Genomic DNA, 13,659 nt, shown 5'->3' with positions numbered 1-13,659 from the left:
CTTCTACCGACGCTAGAGCTTCTAGCCGGACCTCGGCCTAGTTAACCGCAGTTCATCCAGTCCTTGAATCATATCAGGACATGTCCATGACTCGTGCAAGTGACGCTTTGAACAGGCAATATCCGGCAAACTTCGCAAAGATCAATTAGACAACTGCGGGGTTGCCGAGTTCCTTTCCTGTCATGTACCCTGCTGGTATTTCAGCTAAGTGGAACGACGTGGTATCGAATTGTCCATCCCTTGTTCATATCATCCTATAATCTGGAGATCTGGGGGCGTTGGGGAAAAAACCTGGAGACCCCGCGACGTTTTGTGACGACCCGTGCGGGAAGAGTTCCGTGCTGTTGGTGCCCGTGCAGCATCATACCGTGGTAGCTTATAATGGTCGTTGATCGCCCCCGTTTTGCGTTTTGGCTCTCCAGATAGCGGCTATCAACAACTCCACAAACCAACGATCCACTTTGCTAATTGAGCAGAATGGCCGTGGACTCCAAGATCCAGCCTCCGTCTGGGGGCATTGAGGCTGTTCTGCCGAACCAGACTACACCGTGGTATAAGCAAGCCCACTTGGTTAAACTCAATAGTCTGATCCTGGGCTTGGTCTGCTTCCGTGAGTTGCATAAGGAATGATCAATATGGCTCATGAGAACTGACTTGAACAAGAATCGGCAATCGGATATGATGGAAGTCTCCTCAACGGTCTTCAATCTCTACCCCAATGGAGCGACTTCATGAACCACCCTTCTGGTGAATGGTCCGGCTTCATCAACGCCATCTACTTCATCGGATTCTTTGTAGCGTGCCCTCCTAGCTCATGGCTCGCAAACAAATATGGTCGTCGTCTTCCAGCTTTCCTAGGCTTCATTCCGCTGGCAATCGGTACTGGTCTCCAGACAGGTGCTAAGACTGAGGCAGAGTGGATCGCGGGCCGTTTTATCCTCGGTATCCCGACTGCCATGTTCGCGACATCAATCCCTCTTCTCATTACTGAGATCGCGTACCCTAGTCACCGAAGTGTCATCACCGCTTTGACCAACTGTAACTATTTTATCGGTGGTATCATTGCAGCTTGGGCGTGCTACGGCACCAGGAACTACACCGACTGGGCCTGGAGGCTACCAACCATTCTCCAGATTGCCTTGCCTCTTGTTGCACTTCCTGCTTTGATCATGGTGCCCGAAAGTCCTCGATGGCTGGTATCTGTTGGACGAGAAGACGCAGCGCGGGAGACACTAGGAAAGCTGCACGCGGTAAGTCAGATTAGCATGATCGACGCCTATCGAACAGTTAGCTAAGTACTACTTTACAGGGCGGTGATGTGAACCACCCTCTTGTCGACTTCGAACTTCACGAAATTACGACCGCCATCGAGTCCGAGAAACAAGCTGAGAAGTCAAGCTCCTGGGCATCACTAGTATCCACTCCCGCCCATCGTCGCCGTCTCTTCATCACGGCATCATTGGCAATCTACAGTCAGTGGGTCGGTAATGGAGTCGTCAGCTATTACCTCTCTACTGTCCTTGCCACCGTCGGCATCACCAGCGTCACTGATCAGACTCTGATTATGGGATGTCTTCAGATCTGGAGTTTCTTGGCTGCAGTTGCTGGTGCTTCATGCGTCGAGAGACTGGGACGACGACTTCTTCTCATGATCTCTTGCGCAATCATGCTTGTCAGCTTTATCCTAATCACTGCCATGTCAGGGAGCTTTGCGCAAACTGGATCACGATCAGTTGGAGTCACAATGATTCCATTTGTGTTCTTATTCAATGCTGGTTATGCCATCGCTATGTAAGTCAACTCTGTTTGACCCGCGTATACTCTGGATCGCATCACTAACACAGCTCTTCATAGAACTCCTCTCCAGGTTGCTTACCCTCTTGAGCTTTGGCCCTTCCAGCTACGTGGCCGTGGAATCTCTGCAGCCTGGATGATTATGATTTTGGCCCTCATTTTCAACGTCTTTGTGAACCCAATTGCTTTGTCGGCTATTGGTTGGAAGTACTACATCGTGTATGTGGCTCTTCTGGTGTCCTATGGCTTCGTCATTTTCTTCTTCTATCCCGAAACACGTGGACGTACACTGGAGGAGATTTCGGTCATCTTTGGTGATGCACCGGATGGACTCTACTCTGATGAGCTTGACACGAAGCAGGTGATTGAGAAGGCTGATGTGAAGCATCTGGATTAAAAATTAACGAATGGGAAAGATTCTGGTGTTAGCGTAGCCAGCCCTCTTTGACATTATGAACTAGACTAGGCGATATAGTGTTTCTTGTCTCCTTGGCACATACGTCTCAGTTATTACCGATCTGTGATTGTCTTTTTGCGTTTGGGTCGAAATAATACCAGTGCTCTTCGCCTTTCTCATCGACATGGTCCAGATATCCAATTTCGAATCTTTTGCCTGAGACAGGGTTCTCGGGCGTTTTGGCCAGGGCATCATCACCTGCGCACCGCGTTTTCTTACATGTCCCACAGGTCTTTTGTGCAATGTCGTTTGTTTCACCGCAGCCGCCTGCTTGTGCATTGCATCCCCAGTGAACGTGATGGCTGCTCACTTCTACCGTGACTCGCCCGAATGTCATGATGGATGTGATTTAAGAGTAAAGGTTTATAGGATGATAGTGGTTGATGATGGAGGCTTGTCGTTGGGACTTATGTCGGGGATTGGAATCAACGGTAGTGATATATAGCTCTCGAGAAGCTCAGACACTCCCATATAGCTAATAGTCACGGCAAGTCAGAGGTCAGTTGATCACAGAAGGAAATGGTGGTGTGTTTCAGCAGGTAGTTCAGGTTGATTCAATGATTGAAGGACATGCGTCACACAAGCTACGGTCTCACTATCAGGGGCTGCCATTTCTCACTACCTATACAGTGATGTAACAAATGGATGCGTTGCCTGATTCATGTCACCGAGATGTCATGCATGCTTGACATGTGAGTTGAGTGATGCGATGTTGCATACATTTTACAGACCTTCATGGCCATCTTGCGGTTGCTCTTTGAAGTGAATAATAGTGTCTGAATGGTATAAACACGGTATCTTCTTGCTCGTAAAAAGGCTTCTCAAAAGCTTCATTCGACAAAACACAAAGCATATAGCAACACTTTGCTCAAATACATCTATACTAAACAAAACACAAATCCCTATAAGCCAGAATATTCCACAATGGCCACCACGACAACAGTTGTACGCAAAGACCACAAGAAGTGGAAGTGCAACAAAAACATCTCGGGAAGGCTTTGCGGCACTGTCACCTCGATGAGTAATATTTACTGCGATAAATGTGACAATAGGCGACAGACCGACGATGAAGCCCTCGCTTCTGATGAATCTTCGATCGGAAGGATGTATCACTTAGATACCAGTCTGACAGAGCACTGGGAGTACACCAGTCCCGAGCCTCTATAGGCACAGTTAGGAACGCAAACATGATGAACGACGGCGGGACTAGGCGGTCCTATTACCAGAGAATGGAGATATAAGAATCCAGGGGCTCATGGTGCCTCTAATTGTCAACCATCAACAATTTCAATTCTTTGAAGCAGAGATAGAGAGCTAGTGATAGCTGACATGAATCATTTGCCAGTATACAACGTTATAGGGATTATCATGATGTCGAATATTGGGAATCTCAAACAAGAAATTGGAACAGGCGTATCTTGGCTACTTCCAGTTCTAGCTGTTTCATGGTGATTTATAATTCTCGTATTTCCAGCTAGTCATCTAGAGCTCTTCTGACTCTAAATCAGTATCTCCTCCACTCAGTGCGCAGTGCTTTGCCTCCCTAACCAAGGCTGATGCGTTAACCCATTGTAGACTTCCGTTGTCCAGGTAGTCTTTCACCGTGATGCCAACACCGAGGAAGAACTGCACGCCGTAGCCTGGCTGACCAAACCATGGCCTGATAGGTCCTGCCTGAACGGTAAATGATTTAGTCACCTTGTACACGTGATAGTTGTTGGGGAATTCTTTGTTCTCCCCAGTGATAAGATTCCCAGGGTGGAGAGCTCTTTGTGAAAAGGGGGCTGTAGCAGGAGAGAGATATCGTCCTTTCGTAACATGTTAGTGTTCAATATCGGAGTAGGGCGCAACATATAGTTTACCTGTAGGTTCTCCGAATCTGTCGACCAGCGTTCCTGGCGCAAGATTTACGTTTGCCTTGATAGGCCGTTCATCGTCGTCCAACTCAAACCCGTTCTTCAACGGATACTTCCAGCCAACTGGCTTTTTACCATCGGGCCTGGCAGTGTTATTCCACCACTTCTCCAGAAATCCGTTGGGAGTCAAGCCTCCGAAACGGTCATAGCCTGCAACATATGTGCTAAGAGGGAGGTTCGTGGGGAGGTCTGTAGGCCCAAGACGTTCATCGCCGCAGATGTAAATATGCTTGAGCTTCTTGTTCTCACGAACATGCTCTCCAGAGCAATCGCATTCTTTGCTCGTGATGTCCTCATGAGGTATGTATAAAGCGAGGCCAGTGGCCAAAAGTGATGAGAGGAGCAAAGATTTGAAGATCATGGTGACGGTTGAGAGTATTAGGCAGATTTACAAACACCACTGGGGTACCATGCTCTGTACTTTTATATGGCAATTTGAGGGGACGCCGCCTCTCCCATTCCAATCCAACGTTCCAATGATCGATACGTTAAAATTTACATCTTCCCCGATCCGTCTCAAACGGCTGAAACTATAGATATAGCCTGTGTCTTGCGCCTTGACGTTTGCCATTTTGGGAGGTGATCCGGTCAATAGACTCACAAGCTGAGAAAAGCCTGGGGAACAGTCAGCCTCAGCATTCAATAGTGTATCCGGGGATCAGCTGTGGCTTTTGCCCAGCATTCTCTCTTCAGATTACCCGTTCCAAAACTGATCACTCATGTATCAATTGGTCGGGTCTGTCAGCGGACTTGCCCCTTTTTGGTTATGATTTGGTGAATGGTACGGGCCGCTCCCCGGGAAATCGATAGCTCCAAATTACCCTGGTCAAAATCCGACCCAGTGGCTGGCTGAGAAGCCAAAGTGGCTGGCGGTAAATCCCCCTTTGCTCGGACCTACCGTTGGCGCTACTGCTTTTTTTCTTTTGGCATTGATTCCCTGCTGGCTCTCGAGATAACCATTTGGTGTTGGCAGGCGGTCGTGGGAATGTGATGATCGATAGTGGCCATGACCTGGCTTGAGCACCTTTACCTCTAGCTCAGGACTTGTTCGCCTGCCAGTTCCCTCCTTCTTTTTTTTTATCCGCTGAGAATAACACATTCTCCAATACTTCTCAGATTGTATTGGAGAGAACAGGCCAGAACTTGAGACCCGGCCGGTCCAGTCTGGTCCAGACGCAGGGTGCTCAATCAATACAGCGGCTTACTTTGACAGGGGTGTCGGGGGCAGCGAACAAGACAAGTGGTAGGGCTGATTGGCTAAATTGGCTAATTTGATAGGCTACTGAACCACTGGAAGACATTGCTGGAGCCCCCGTACATACCGACTTCCGGCACGGCGCGAGAACCCGTGAGACTGCCCCTACGACGAGCTTGAGATTCACAAAGTTATTCTGAGATCAACCTTACAGTCTGCGCCCATTTCTTCACAATAGGGTTAGCTGATCAAATTAACTGCTATTTATGCTCATATTGAAATTGACAATCTTATCATTACGCCTTTGCTCATTCAATCCGATGCCCACCCGCTATCCTCTCGCATGATGCTCTGGCAACTCGTAAACCACTGAATCGTGGTGGCTCAGCTCAGCTGGTCGGCCTTGGCCGGCCATCTCTGATGGTTCCACACGTTCATCTTCTCTGGGCAAATCCTCCTTGAAGACAGACAATCGCGGCTCTAGAGGACTTCCTCCTACTTCCACGATATCCGAGACCTTCTCTTGGTGAGCGCGTTCTCTGCGTCGCTTCATCCATAGCCAGGCAAGAACACCTATCAGCAGCGCGCCGACTCCAATGCCTACCCCAGCACCAATTCCAGTCTTTGCCCCGGAGCTCAGGCCTTTAGAACCCTCTGGATCAGGCCCATCCTCTTGTGTTGGTCTGTCTTTGGGCTTCTTGTCATCTGTCCCATTTGTCGGAACCTTTTGCGGCAATGCTTCTGCATCAACCCAGTCGCCATCGTAATCCTTGAATGCTTGTACAATCGTCTCGTTGGACCAGTAGTACAGCCAAGCTTTGCCTTCGCTCTGTTGAGAGACTACGGCTAGACCGGAGCTCGCGTTATCGGCGACAGGCCATGTGCGCTCTGTTTGGTTTGAGCCGAGCTGCCAACCACTATTCGTCGACTTGACTTCGTGTATCTTCTTATCGTCGCCGATATAGAAGATACTCCGTGTTCGCGATCGGTCTCGGTCCACTGCTGCGCCGATGGCTTCGAGGGAAGAGTTCCAGGCAGGAAGAGAGAAGTCGGCTTCGTCTTCCAAGCTCCAAAACATATCTGCCGGCAGTGTGTTGTTAGTATAGGGTCCGAGGAACTTGTTCGGGAACGCGTCTATTACTTGTCAGCCACTGCTTCTCCAGTACTACCAGCGCGACAGGGTCATGGGGCGTACCTAACGTCCAGAGACCAGACTTATCCAGGCGGGACAGCTCGATATTCTCAGAGTCCTTCGGGAAAGGCACAGTAATGTTCTTGAGGTCATGTATCGTTGACCCTAACGCCATGCCTCCAGCAGTATCCTGTGAGATGGCGCCCCCATCGTTCCAACCATCATCATCAGTATACCACAGCATCTTGACTTTCCTATCCTTGTCATGATAGAACAGACGATATCCATCTTTCTCTCCTAGGTTGACAATTGAGAGGCCCGTTTCGTTATGGATGGAGTCGACGCCAGCCGCCGCCGAGATCTGGAACTCGCGGTCGCGTACAAGTTTTCCCGTCGTCATGTTACAGATGTATTTCCCCTGCACGATCGTATTATCTTCAGTCTGCCAGAAGACTTGCGCCTGGATATGCGGTGAGCTGTACGCAGCGAGCAGTTTGGAGAGAGAGGAGACGTACAGTGATAAATTGCCAGTCCCCCCAGCCTACGGCTGTAAGCGCAGTGCCATTGCGCGGTGTCTCTTTTGTGTCGAGGATATTCGGCTTTTCGAGGGGGAAAACTGGGATATTCTGACTATTACAGGCACTATAGAGAAGCTTTCCTGTGGTAGGGTCTTGTGCGCCAACTTGTATGGTGAGGTCGGTGAAGAAAGCATACAGAGCAGAACCGTAGCTGGTTTGAGCCCATGCCAAAAACACCAGCCACGAAAGCATGGTTAGTTGCATGTTGAACAATGATAATGTTTCAGAAAAAGGAGCATGAACGTAGCATTGACGCGGCGAGGCAAGGCGATGGAGGAATGGGAGCATTAAAATGGAAAGAAGCAGCTTTACAGCCATATCAGGACCGGGGAGCCTCATTTTGCCTCCCAGGAACTCAATTGTCTGCCGGGTGATATGGCTGTTGTGATGTTACCAAGCCACGGCACCGGACGGGACACGTGAATAAGGCAGCTTGATGCCGGTGAGGGATAATCCCTCTGGCTGGGGGTGCGGCTGAGGCACACTCACAAAACTCAACGATGGCGACACTAACTCCCGACTTATTTGAACAGACACAGGCTCAAGCGCGGCATCTTAAGCCCCAATCCTGTTGAATTGAGGTCTTGTTACACAACTGTTGGGGCTATTTTCTGTGTCTTGAAGGGCGACTATCATTGCTTCTGTTGCCACTTATGCAGACATCATGTATGCTACTGAGACCTCGCAGTTGGTCGGTGCGTTGTGCAACACCATAAAGGCTAGGTGATCAAGTCTCGTCAGCCATGGCCAAACTGTTGTCAATGGAGAAGGTTGCGAAACCTGTGAATATCCCGTTGTTCTCATTCTACCAAAGAAGCAATTGCCGTGATACATATCCCAATTCCAACTGTTGGTAAGACAAGGCTCTGTTGCACAGCCAAAGGTTGGGGAAAATACTGAAGATGCGTCTCGCCCCCATCATCAGCACCTACATCAGAAGGTCTGTTGGGGGCCAAATATGCATGCACGTTGAGGCTGAAGCTGTCGGCTGGGCCAGCTCGGCTTCTGGACTTCATCCATGCATCGCCATTTTCGGATGACCGAAGCCTCTTTTATCCTTAAGCACAAACCCTCATACAGATCTCTTGGACAGATAGAGAAGGGAATAGTCGATAAGTCCCAAGCGTATTGATGTAGCGCGAGTCTCAAGGGTCCCAGTTTCCTTAGCATTCGTCGCCCAACGACACAGCCTGCAGAATGGCAGAATGTGTCTGAACTGTTATCAATCAATTGTCTATCTTAGAGCCTGATTGCCAAGACTGATCGTATTGGATAGGGTAAGCCCGAATATGCATGCCATGAGTCTAACCAACGACATTCTACTGCGATCAGTCCGTTTCATCCTGATTGGTACTCATCTCAGCCGCAGATATGCAGTCAGCATTTTTTATTGCCAATTGTAAAACGCCGCCATGATATCGCACAGCCACCTAGAGAATTGTGCAACGATGTTCTCTCTCCCGGATTAACTCCTGCTGCAGGGCTTCATATTCTCCATCGCTATACTCAGAGTCGGAATATTCGGAGTCAGATTTGCCCATGATAGATGAGTCATCACCGTAGCCTGAGTCGCTAAAATCATCAAGAACAGACTCTTCGTAAGAACTGCCGCTGCAAATTGTCAGTCACGGGCCGTGAAATGGGATAGGAATACTGACCTGACCAGCCCTGCCATGACTCTCCAGTCTGATGGAAGGTTCTCTTTCACACTGACAGCTTGCGCAGACCTACGCAAATCTCTCCAGAATCTGTCCATACTTGGTCTTGTGTAGTGGCTCCATGATGCGACATCCTGTGATGTAAGTCAGTGCCTGTAGAAGCACGTGAATGAAGAGCTGGGTGAGAAGCTTACCAAATTTGTGCACATGTGGATGAAAGCGACAACAAATGATATCCACCTCTTCGTCTTGACTGGGCCTCTCAAACCTGGGCCTCCTCGAAATTCGATGCTACCGGAGCCTCCCCCGAAGATGTTGTCAAAATTCCAGAGGACATATCTCTCCTGCTTCGGCTCCGGGCCAGATTGCATAAGGTCTCTGATGTCTTCTTCGTCAACACCATCGTCGAGCGCGTCCCATAGTTCTCTGAGTGCTTCTTCTTCGTGAAAACTTGACATGAGGTCATATAATGGTCCAGATCGTAGCGTGTTAGGTCTGCAGTACTTGTTGTTCTGTCGATGGTATGGAAGCAGGCGAATGACTAGAGGCTCATAGTAGACGATACCGAAAGCAATATTGCGAAGCTGGTTCAGGTCAAATTCCATCTCTGGTGATGGTGACACATGAATATGGCTTCCGCAAGCAATAGATGATTCTGGCATGTGGAATACACGGTCCCATGAGTTCCAGAAAACATCTACCTGGTTCTCCCAAGTATAATCAGTGGAGAGTATAGGTGAGACAGCCTCGAGCGGAACTGTGAGCAGGTCCAAGTATTAGTATGCAATTACAACAACTATTTAAGAGACTCACTGCACGGATGCTCAGGATCCCCTAACGATCCATCTTTTGTAATCCACCACTTATCGTAGTGTTCTGGACGTTTTCGGTATCGCTGATTGAGCTTGTCTGCTTCTGCTTCGGCGCCATCATATCTCAGTGATGTCGCCAATTCTTCGTAGTAGACAGCACGCAATAGAGGGTGTCGTACTCTTTTCGGCTCAGCAATGAGCTCCAATTCGACCCCGAAGTTGTATGAACCAAATGAAGACATGGTGGCTCACGTGAAGCAATTGAGGATGGCCGAGTCGCCCATCGCAAGCACCAGGGGAAGCCATGTTCATAATCAAGATATCAGTCGCAACCTCAGAAATTGCACGAGGCAATGAAAATGAATCAGGCTCTGCTCCCGCAAGTCAGATTACGGGTTGGTGAGTATCTATCCGAGTACACAATCAGGCTCGCACTGTCTGAGAGGGTTGCATCCCTATCCACCATCCCAGCTTCTTAGAGCCTTGTATTACCACACCTTTATGATTGCAAACGCCCGCATAAAGAGAGACTGATATGGTAGTAATTGGACATTTGACAATGTAACAGCTGAGCACCCTCCAGCTTCGGATCTGGAACACCCTGCACACTTCGACGTGGCTTTGACTGCTTGACGCGCAGATAGGAATTACAAACTTGGCGACGCGAGTATCGCAACCGTCGCTCAAGGTTGCACGGCAGCAAGCGTGACCAAAGAAATTAATCAGCTCATCTAGAAAGCCACCATAAATTGCCTCGCTCGTCGCAGCCTAACGAATGCAAACTATTGACTGTCGATTGTCAGGCTCCAACTGCCAACCCAGAGATCCTTCGCTGCAGCTCGCATAGAACTCCAGACCTCTAGAGCCTCACTCTTTCAATCATTGGGTATCAGCCCTCAGTACAACTCGACCGGGGTATAGCGTTTTTGCATGCACATTCACGCCATGTCGGACTTGCCGGCGCAACTCTACTTCGCCTATGGTAGTAACCTTTGGCTGCAGCAAATGGCCAGCCGTTGCCCAGAAAGCTACTACGTTGGCAGGGCGGTTCTGTTGGATCATCGATGGCAGATCAACAGTCGAGGCTTCGCGAATGTGATTCCTTGCAGCGGATACAACGTGCACGGACTGGTCTACCAAGTAAGCGTCGACGATGAAGCTCGCCTCGACAGAAACGAAGGCGTTCATTCCGGCGCTTACACCAAGTCATATCATAGTGTCGTGCTACATGAAGCTGTTGAAGACCTCCAGCTTTCAACACGATACCTTGTCCAAGATGGTGGGCTAGATAAGGCTGTCAACGCAGTGCGGTCAGGATCGCGATCCCATGAGCCCGAGCGGCAAGGCAAAATCAGAAGCAACGTCCTGGTTTATCTCAGCAGTCGCTACTCGCAGTGGGGTACCGCACGGGATGAATACGTTGACCGCATGAACTGTGGCATAAGGGATGCTGTCACTTTGGGTATCCCGAGTGACTTCTTCGAGAACACGGTTCGACCGTCCATTCCATTGAGGTCATCCTCAAGGCGATCTCAACGCGAGGATCAGACGAGAAGGACGACTCGTCAAAGTGGTCATCGCAGAGCCAGTTCAGACCCAGAGGATCCTCGTCGAAGAAGACGTCGGAGCTCATCTCCGCAGCGCAGAGCATGGGGAACTGCATTCCAGCGCCACGCCTCAACCTTGGGGCGAGGTGTAAGCACTTCCCAGAGATTTTCAAGGCCATTTTCGCAATCAACATCCTGGACGTGGGGGTGGTGATTGAGCTGTCTCATGCCCGGCCCATTGTTTGTGCATATTCACTTCTGCCCACCTGAACCGTTTTATTTAGTATGCATGTATATTCCAATAATAGATCGTTTTCAACCCTACTTCTCCTGTCAATGTAAAGATTAAGAGGTAGCTGATTAGCCGCATGCAAGGCAAGTCTCAGGCTGCGCAGTGCGGCTGCTCGATTGTTGAGTCACAGTTGATGCAATTGTCTGAGCCTCAACGTGTAACGACCTCATTTCGTTGTCCTGATTGGGCATGAGGATACATTCGGAAAGTTAAAGTCCATTAAAATCAACCATAAGCTATAGATATTGTAACTTGTACGAAGGAGTCGTGGTGACTCCAGTGTCCTCAGCCTGATGCGCCTGTAACACCTTCCAATCTCGGTCAATGATGGCTGCTAAATGTGCAATTCTGACTGGTCCTGAACTTGAAAGCTGTAGGGGCTCGGTCAGATTGGTTCCTCAAGCCTGAATATCGTTATCAGCACACGAGCAGCTTTCCAAGGCCATGACAGCTGAAAACGGTGGAGCCTGCATGATAGGGCTGCCTCTTGTCGGATCCCTTCTTACGTGTCTTACCGAGATGGTTTGTAGATTAGCCGACTACCCAAATGAGAGTAACAGCACAGATCGACTAAAATAGAAATACGTCGCTCATATAGCAAGCTTACGAAACTTAGCTGCCTATCAACTGCCTTGCCGAAGGTTGAGGACATGTTAGAATCAGGTATCGTTGGTTTACAAACTCTGATGAACTAAAGGTAACAAATTGATTGAAATTCAACTGAAACTAAGATAAGAAAAAATGAATGACCATATTTCTGGCTCATCTCTGTGACTCATTCAGAACCTTCCAGTCTTCTGGCAAAGAATTTCTCAAAGAGAGCTGACTGGCAGCTTTCTTGATCATAGTGTAAAGACCCTCTGGTGTCCATGATTCTAGAGTCGAAACATTGGGATTCGCGATGTTATTCTTAGGCAGTTAGTAGTGGAAGGTGATTAAGATCCTTGATAGAACTTACCATGTTTAGTAGAGCTTGGATCAGAGCAATCGTGAAGGCAATCCATCGCTTCGTTCTGATCTCTCCCCTGAGGCACCTCCCACCTCTGAACTCAATTGTTCCGGAGCTCCCGGGGACGATGTTGTCGAAATTCCACAGAACGTACCTATCATTCTGCATAATATTCTTTAAAGCCGTCGTGCTCTTTGCACTTTTGATGAGCTCCGCTATAGCGTTATAGTTGCCGTTGCAGCGCATAAGCGGTGTTGAGTTCAGAGTATTCTGCTTGCAGTATCGGTTGTTGGCTCGTTCTCGCATGAGAAGCTGTAAAATGAGATTCTCATAGTAGACGACGCCAAACGCGATCTTCTTGACTTGAGGAAGACTGAAGGTCTGGTTGAGGCCCTTGGATACGTGGATGTGACTCCCGCAGAGAAGCGATCGATCGGGCATATGGAAAACAACACGCATTGCGGTCCAGAAGACATCAATTTCATGTTCCCAATTTGCCCTCAAGCTGAGGACCGGGGAAACAGCCTCCATTGGAACTACATCTTGTCAACATGGACTCTGATCAAGATGGATAGGTCTTCTTACTCTTGTCGGTATGGGACCCAAGGGATCCGTCCTTGGTGATCCACCATTTGTCGTAGTGTTCCGGTCGCTTGGTGTAGCCTTGTTGTAAATCGTCCGCCTTGGCCTTTAGGCCTCGTTTTCGGAGGGATGCAGCCAGCTTGCCATAGTACAAAGCATGCTTAGTGCTAAGTGGTGACCGAACCTTGTGAGGTCCGACAATGACTTCAATCTCGATACCGAAATGATAATCAGCCATAACTAAATGAGACGAAAAGTAGTAACTTGGAGACTATCAACAGATGCTATGCACGAGCTGCCATCATCGTCCGTTTAATGGCTTAATATTTGACACTGCACCTCTCTCTAGCAAGGCTCAGCCGCCTGTTCCCAGGCTTGATACCTAGCTAACAGACATGTTCCCTATTGCTTACGATGTCTACATCCATCATAATTGATGGTGGCCTGGGCTGGCGGTCCGGAATTCCTTTTTCCATCATGATACATCGAAAACAAAAAATGGCACAAAGTGCAATTTCACATGAGAGTCAGGCAGGCAGGGAAACACAGAGTACCATTTCACCAAGCTTGATTGGCAGCCACCATCAGACCGATTATGCAGTCATCATCACCAATCGTATCATTAATAAGCCGCCGAACCGGGGGAGCATAAAGTGCAAGTCTTGTTGGTAGGTCCTAGAGGAACGGTGAAATGGATTTTGTCATTGTTAGAGCCGCGTGGGTATCATTGAATGCTTGAAATGGCAT

At 48.9% G+C, this 13,659-nt stretch overlaps 8 protein-coding genes across 8 annotated transcripts; 4 read left to right on the top strand and 4 right to left on the bottom strand.

Annotated features, from left to right (window-relative positions):
• The first annotated feature begins 84 nt into the window (after positions 1-84).
• On the top strand, positions 85-2,362 carry FOXG_09901 (uncharacterized protein). Its single transcript, XM_018389127.1, has 4 exons — positions 85-610; positions 664-1,250; positions 1,310-1,791; positions 1,855-2,362. The coding sequence occupies exons 1-4, from the start codon at positions 478-480 to the stop codon at positions 2,189-2,191; spliced, it is 1,539 nt and encodes a 512-aa protein (XP_018247332.1). The 5' UTR covers positions 85-477; the 3' UTR covers positions 2,192-2,362.
• Positions 2,363-3,175: 813 nt separating this feature from the next.
• Positions 3,176-3,418, top strand: FOXG_20178 (uncharacterized protein; the record flags this gene model as incomplete). The annotated part of the gene is made up of 1 exon (XM_018400443.1): positions 3,176-3,418. The coding sequence occupies one exon, from the start codon at positions 3,176-3,178 to the stop codon at positions 3,416-3,418; it is 243 nt and encodes an 80-aa protein (XP_018247331.1).
• Positions 3,419-3,662: 244 nt separating this feature from the next.
• Positions 3,663-4,612, bottom strand: FOXG_09900 (uncharacterized protein). The gene is made up of 2 exons (XM_018389126.1): positions 4,114-4,612; positions 3,663-4,059 (listed from the first exon to the last, which is right to left on the bottom strand). The coding sequence occupies exons 1-2, from the start codon at positions 4,526-4,528 to the stop codon at positions 3,734-3,736; spliced, it is 741 nt and encodes a 246-aa protein (XP_018247330.1). The 5' UTR covers positions 4,529-4,612; the 3' UTR covers positions 3,663-3,733.
• Positions 4,613-5,675: 1,063 nt separating this feature from the next.
• FOXG_09899 (uncharacterized protein) lies at positions 5,676-7,264 on the bottom strand (the record flags this gene model as incomplete). The annotated part of the gene is made up of 3 exons (XM_018389125.1): positions 5,676-6,496; positions 6,558-6,954; positions 7,010-7,264. The coding sequence occupies 3 exons, from the start codon at positions 7,262-7,264 to the stop codon at positions 5,694-5,696; spliced, it is 1,455 nt and encodes a 484-aa protein (XP_018247329.1). The 3' UTR covers positions 5,676-5,693.
• Positions 7,265-7,974: 710 nt separating this feature from the next.
• FOXG_20177 (uncharacterized protein) lies at positions 7,975-8,112 on the top strand (the record flags this gene model as incomplete). Its single annotated transcript, XM_018400442.1, has 1 exon — positions 7,975-8,112. One exon carries the CDS (start codon positions 7,975-7,977, stop codon positions 8,110-8,112), a length of 138 nt encoding a protein of 45 aa, XP_018247328.1.
• Positions 8,113-8,283: 171 nt separating this feature from the next.
• On the bottom strand, positions 8,284-9,884 carry FOXG_09898 (uncharacterized protein). The gene is made up of 4 exons (XM_018389124.1): positions 9,544-9,884; positions 8,925-9,487; positions 8,731-8,864; positions 8,284-8,683 (listed from the first exon to the last, which is right to left on the bottom strand). Exons 1-4 carry the CDS (start codon positions 9,782-9,784, stop codon positions 8,503-8,505), a joined length of 1,119 nt encoding a protein of 372 aa, XP_018247327.1. The 5' UTR covers positions 9,785-9,884; the 3' UTR covers positions 8,284-8,502.
• A 449-nt stretch (positions 9,885-10,333) lies between these two features.
• FOXG_09897 (uncharacterized protein) lies at positions 10,334-11,412 on the top strand. The gene has a single exon (XM_018389123.1). It carries the CDS (start codon positions 10,473-10,475, stop codon positions 11,301-11,303), a length of 831 nt encoding a protein of 276 aa, XP_018247326.1. The 5' UTR covers positions 10,334-10,472; the 3' UTR covers positions 11,304-11,412.
• A 719-nt stretch (positions 11,413-12,131) lies between these two features.
• Positions 12,132-13,314, bottom strand: FOXG_09896 (uncharacterized protein). The gene is made up of 3 exons (XM_018389122.1): positions 12,916-13,314; positions 12,340-12,866; positions 12,132-12,290 (listed from the first exon to the last, which is right to left on the bottom strand). Exons 1-3 carry the CDS (start codon positions 13,148-13,150, stop codon positions 12,144-12,146), a joined length of 909 nt encoding a protein of 302 aa, XP_018247325.1. The 5' UTR covers positions 13,151-13,314; the 3' UTR covers positions 12,132-12,143.
• Positions 13,315-13,659: the final 345 nt, after the last annotated feature.

This window comes from Fusarium oxysporum, chromosome 11, assembly GCF_000149955.1.
Source record: "Fusarium oxysporum f. sp. lycopersici 4287 chromosome 11, whole genome shotgun sequence".
In the NCBI taxonomy this organism is placed as follows: domain Eukaryota; kingdom Fungi; phylum Ascomycota; class Sordariomycetes; order Hypocreales; family Nectriaceae; genus Fusarium; species Fusarium oxysporum.
Note: the sequence above shows the minus strand (reverse complement) of the source record. Positions and strands in the feature narration are given on the sequence as shown.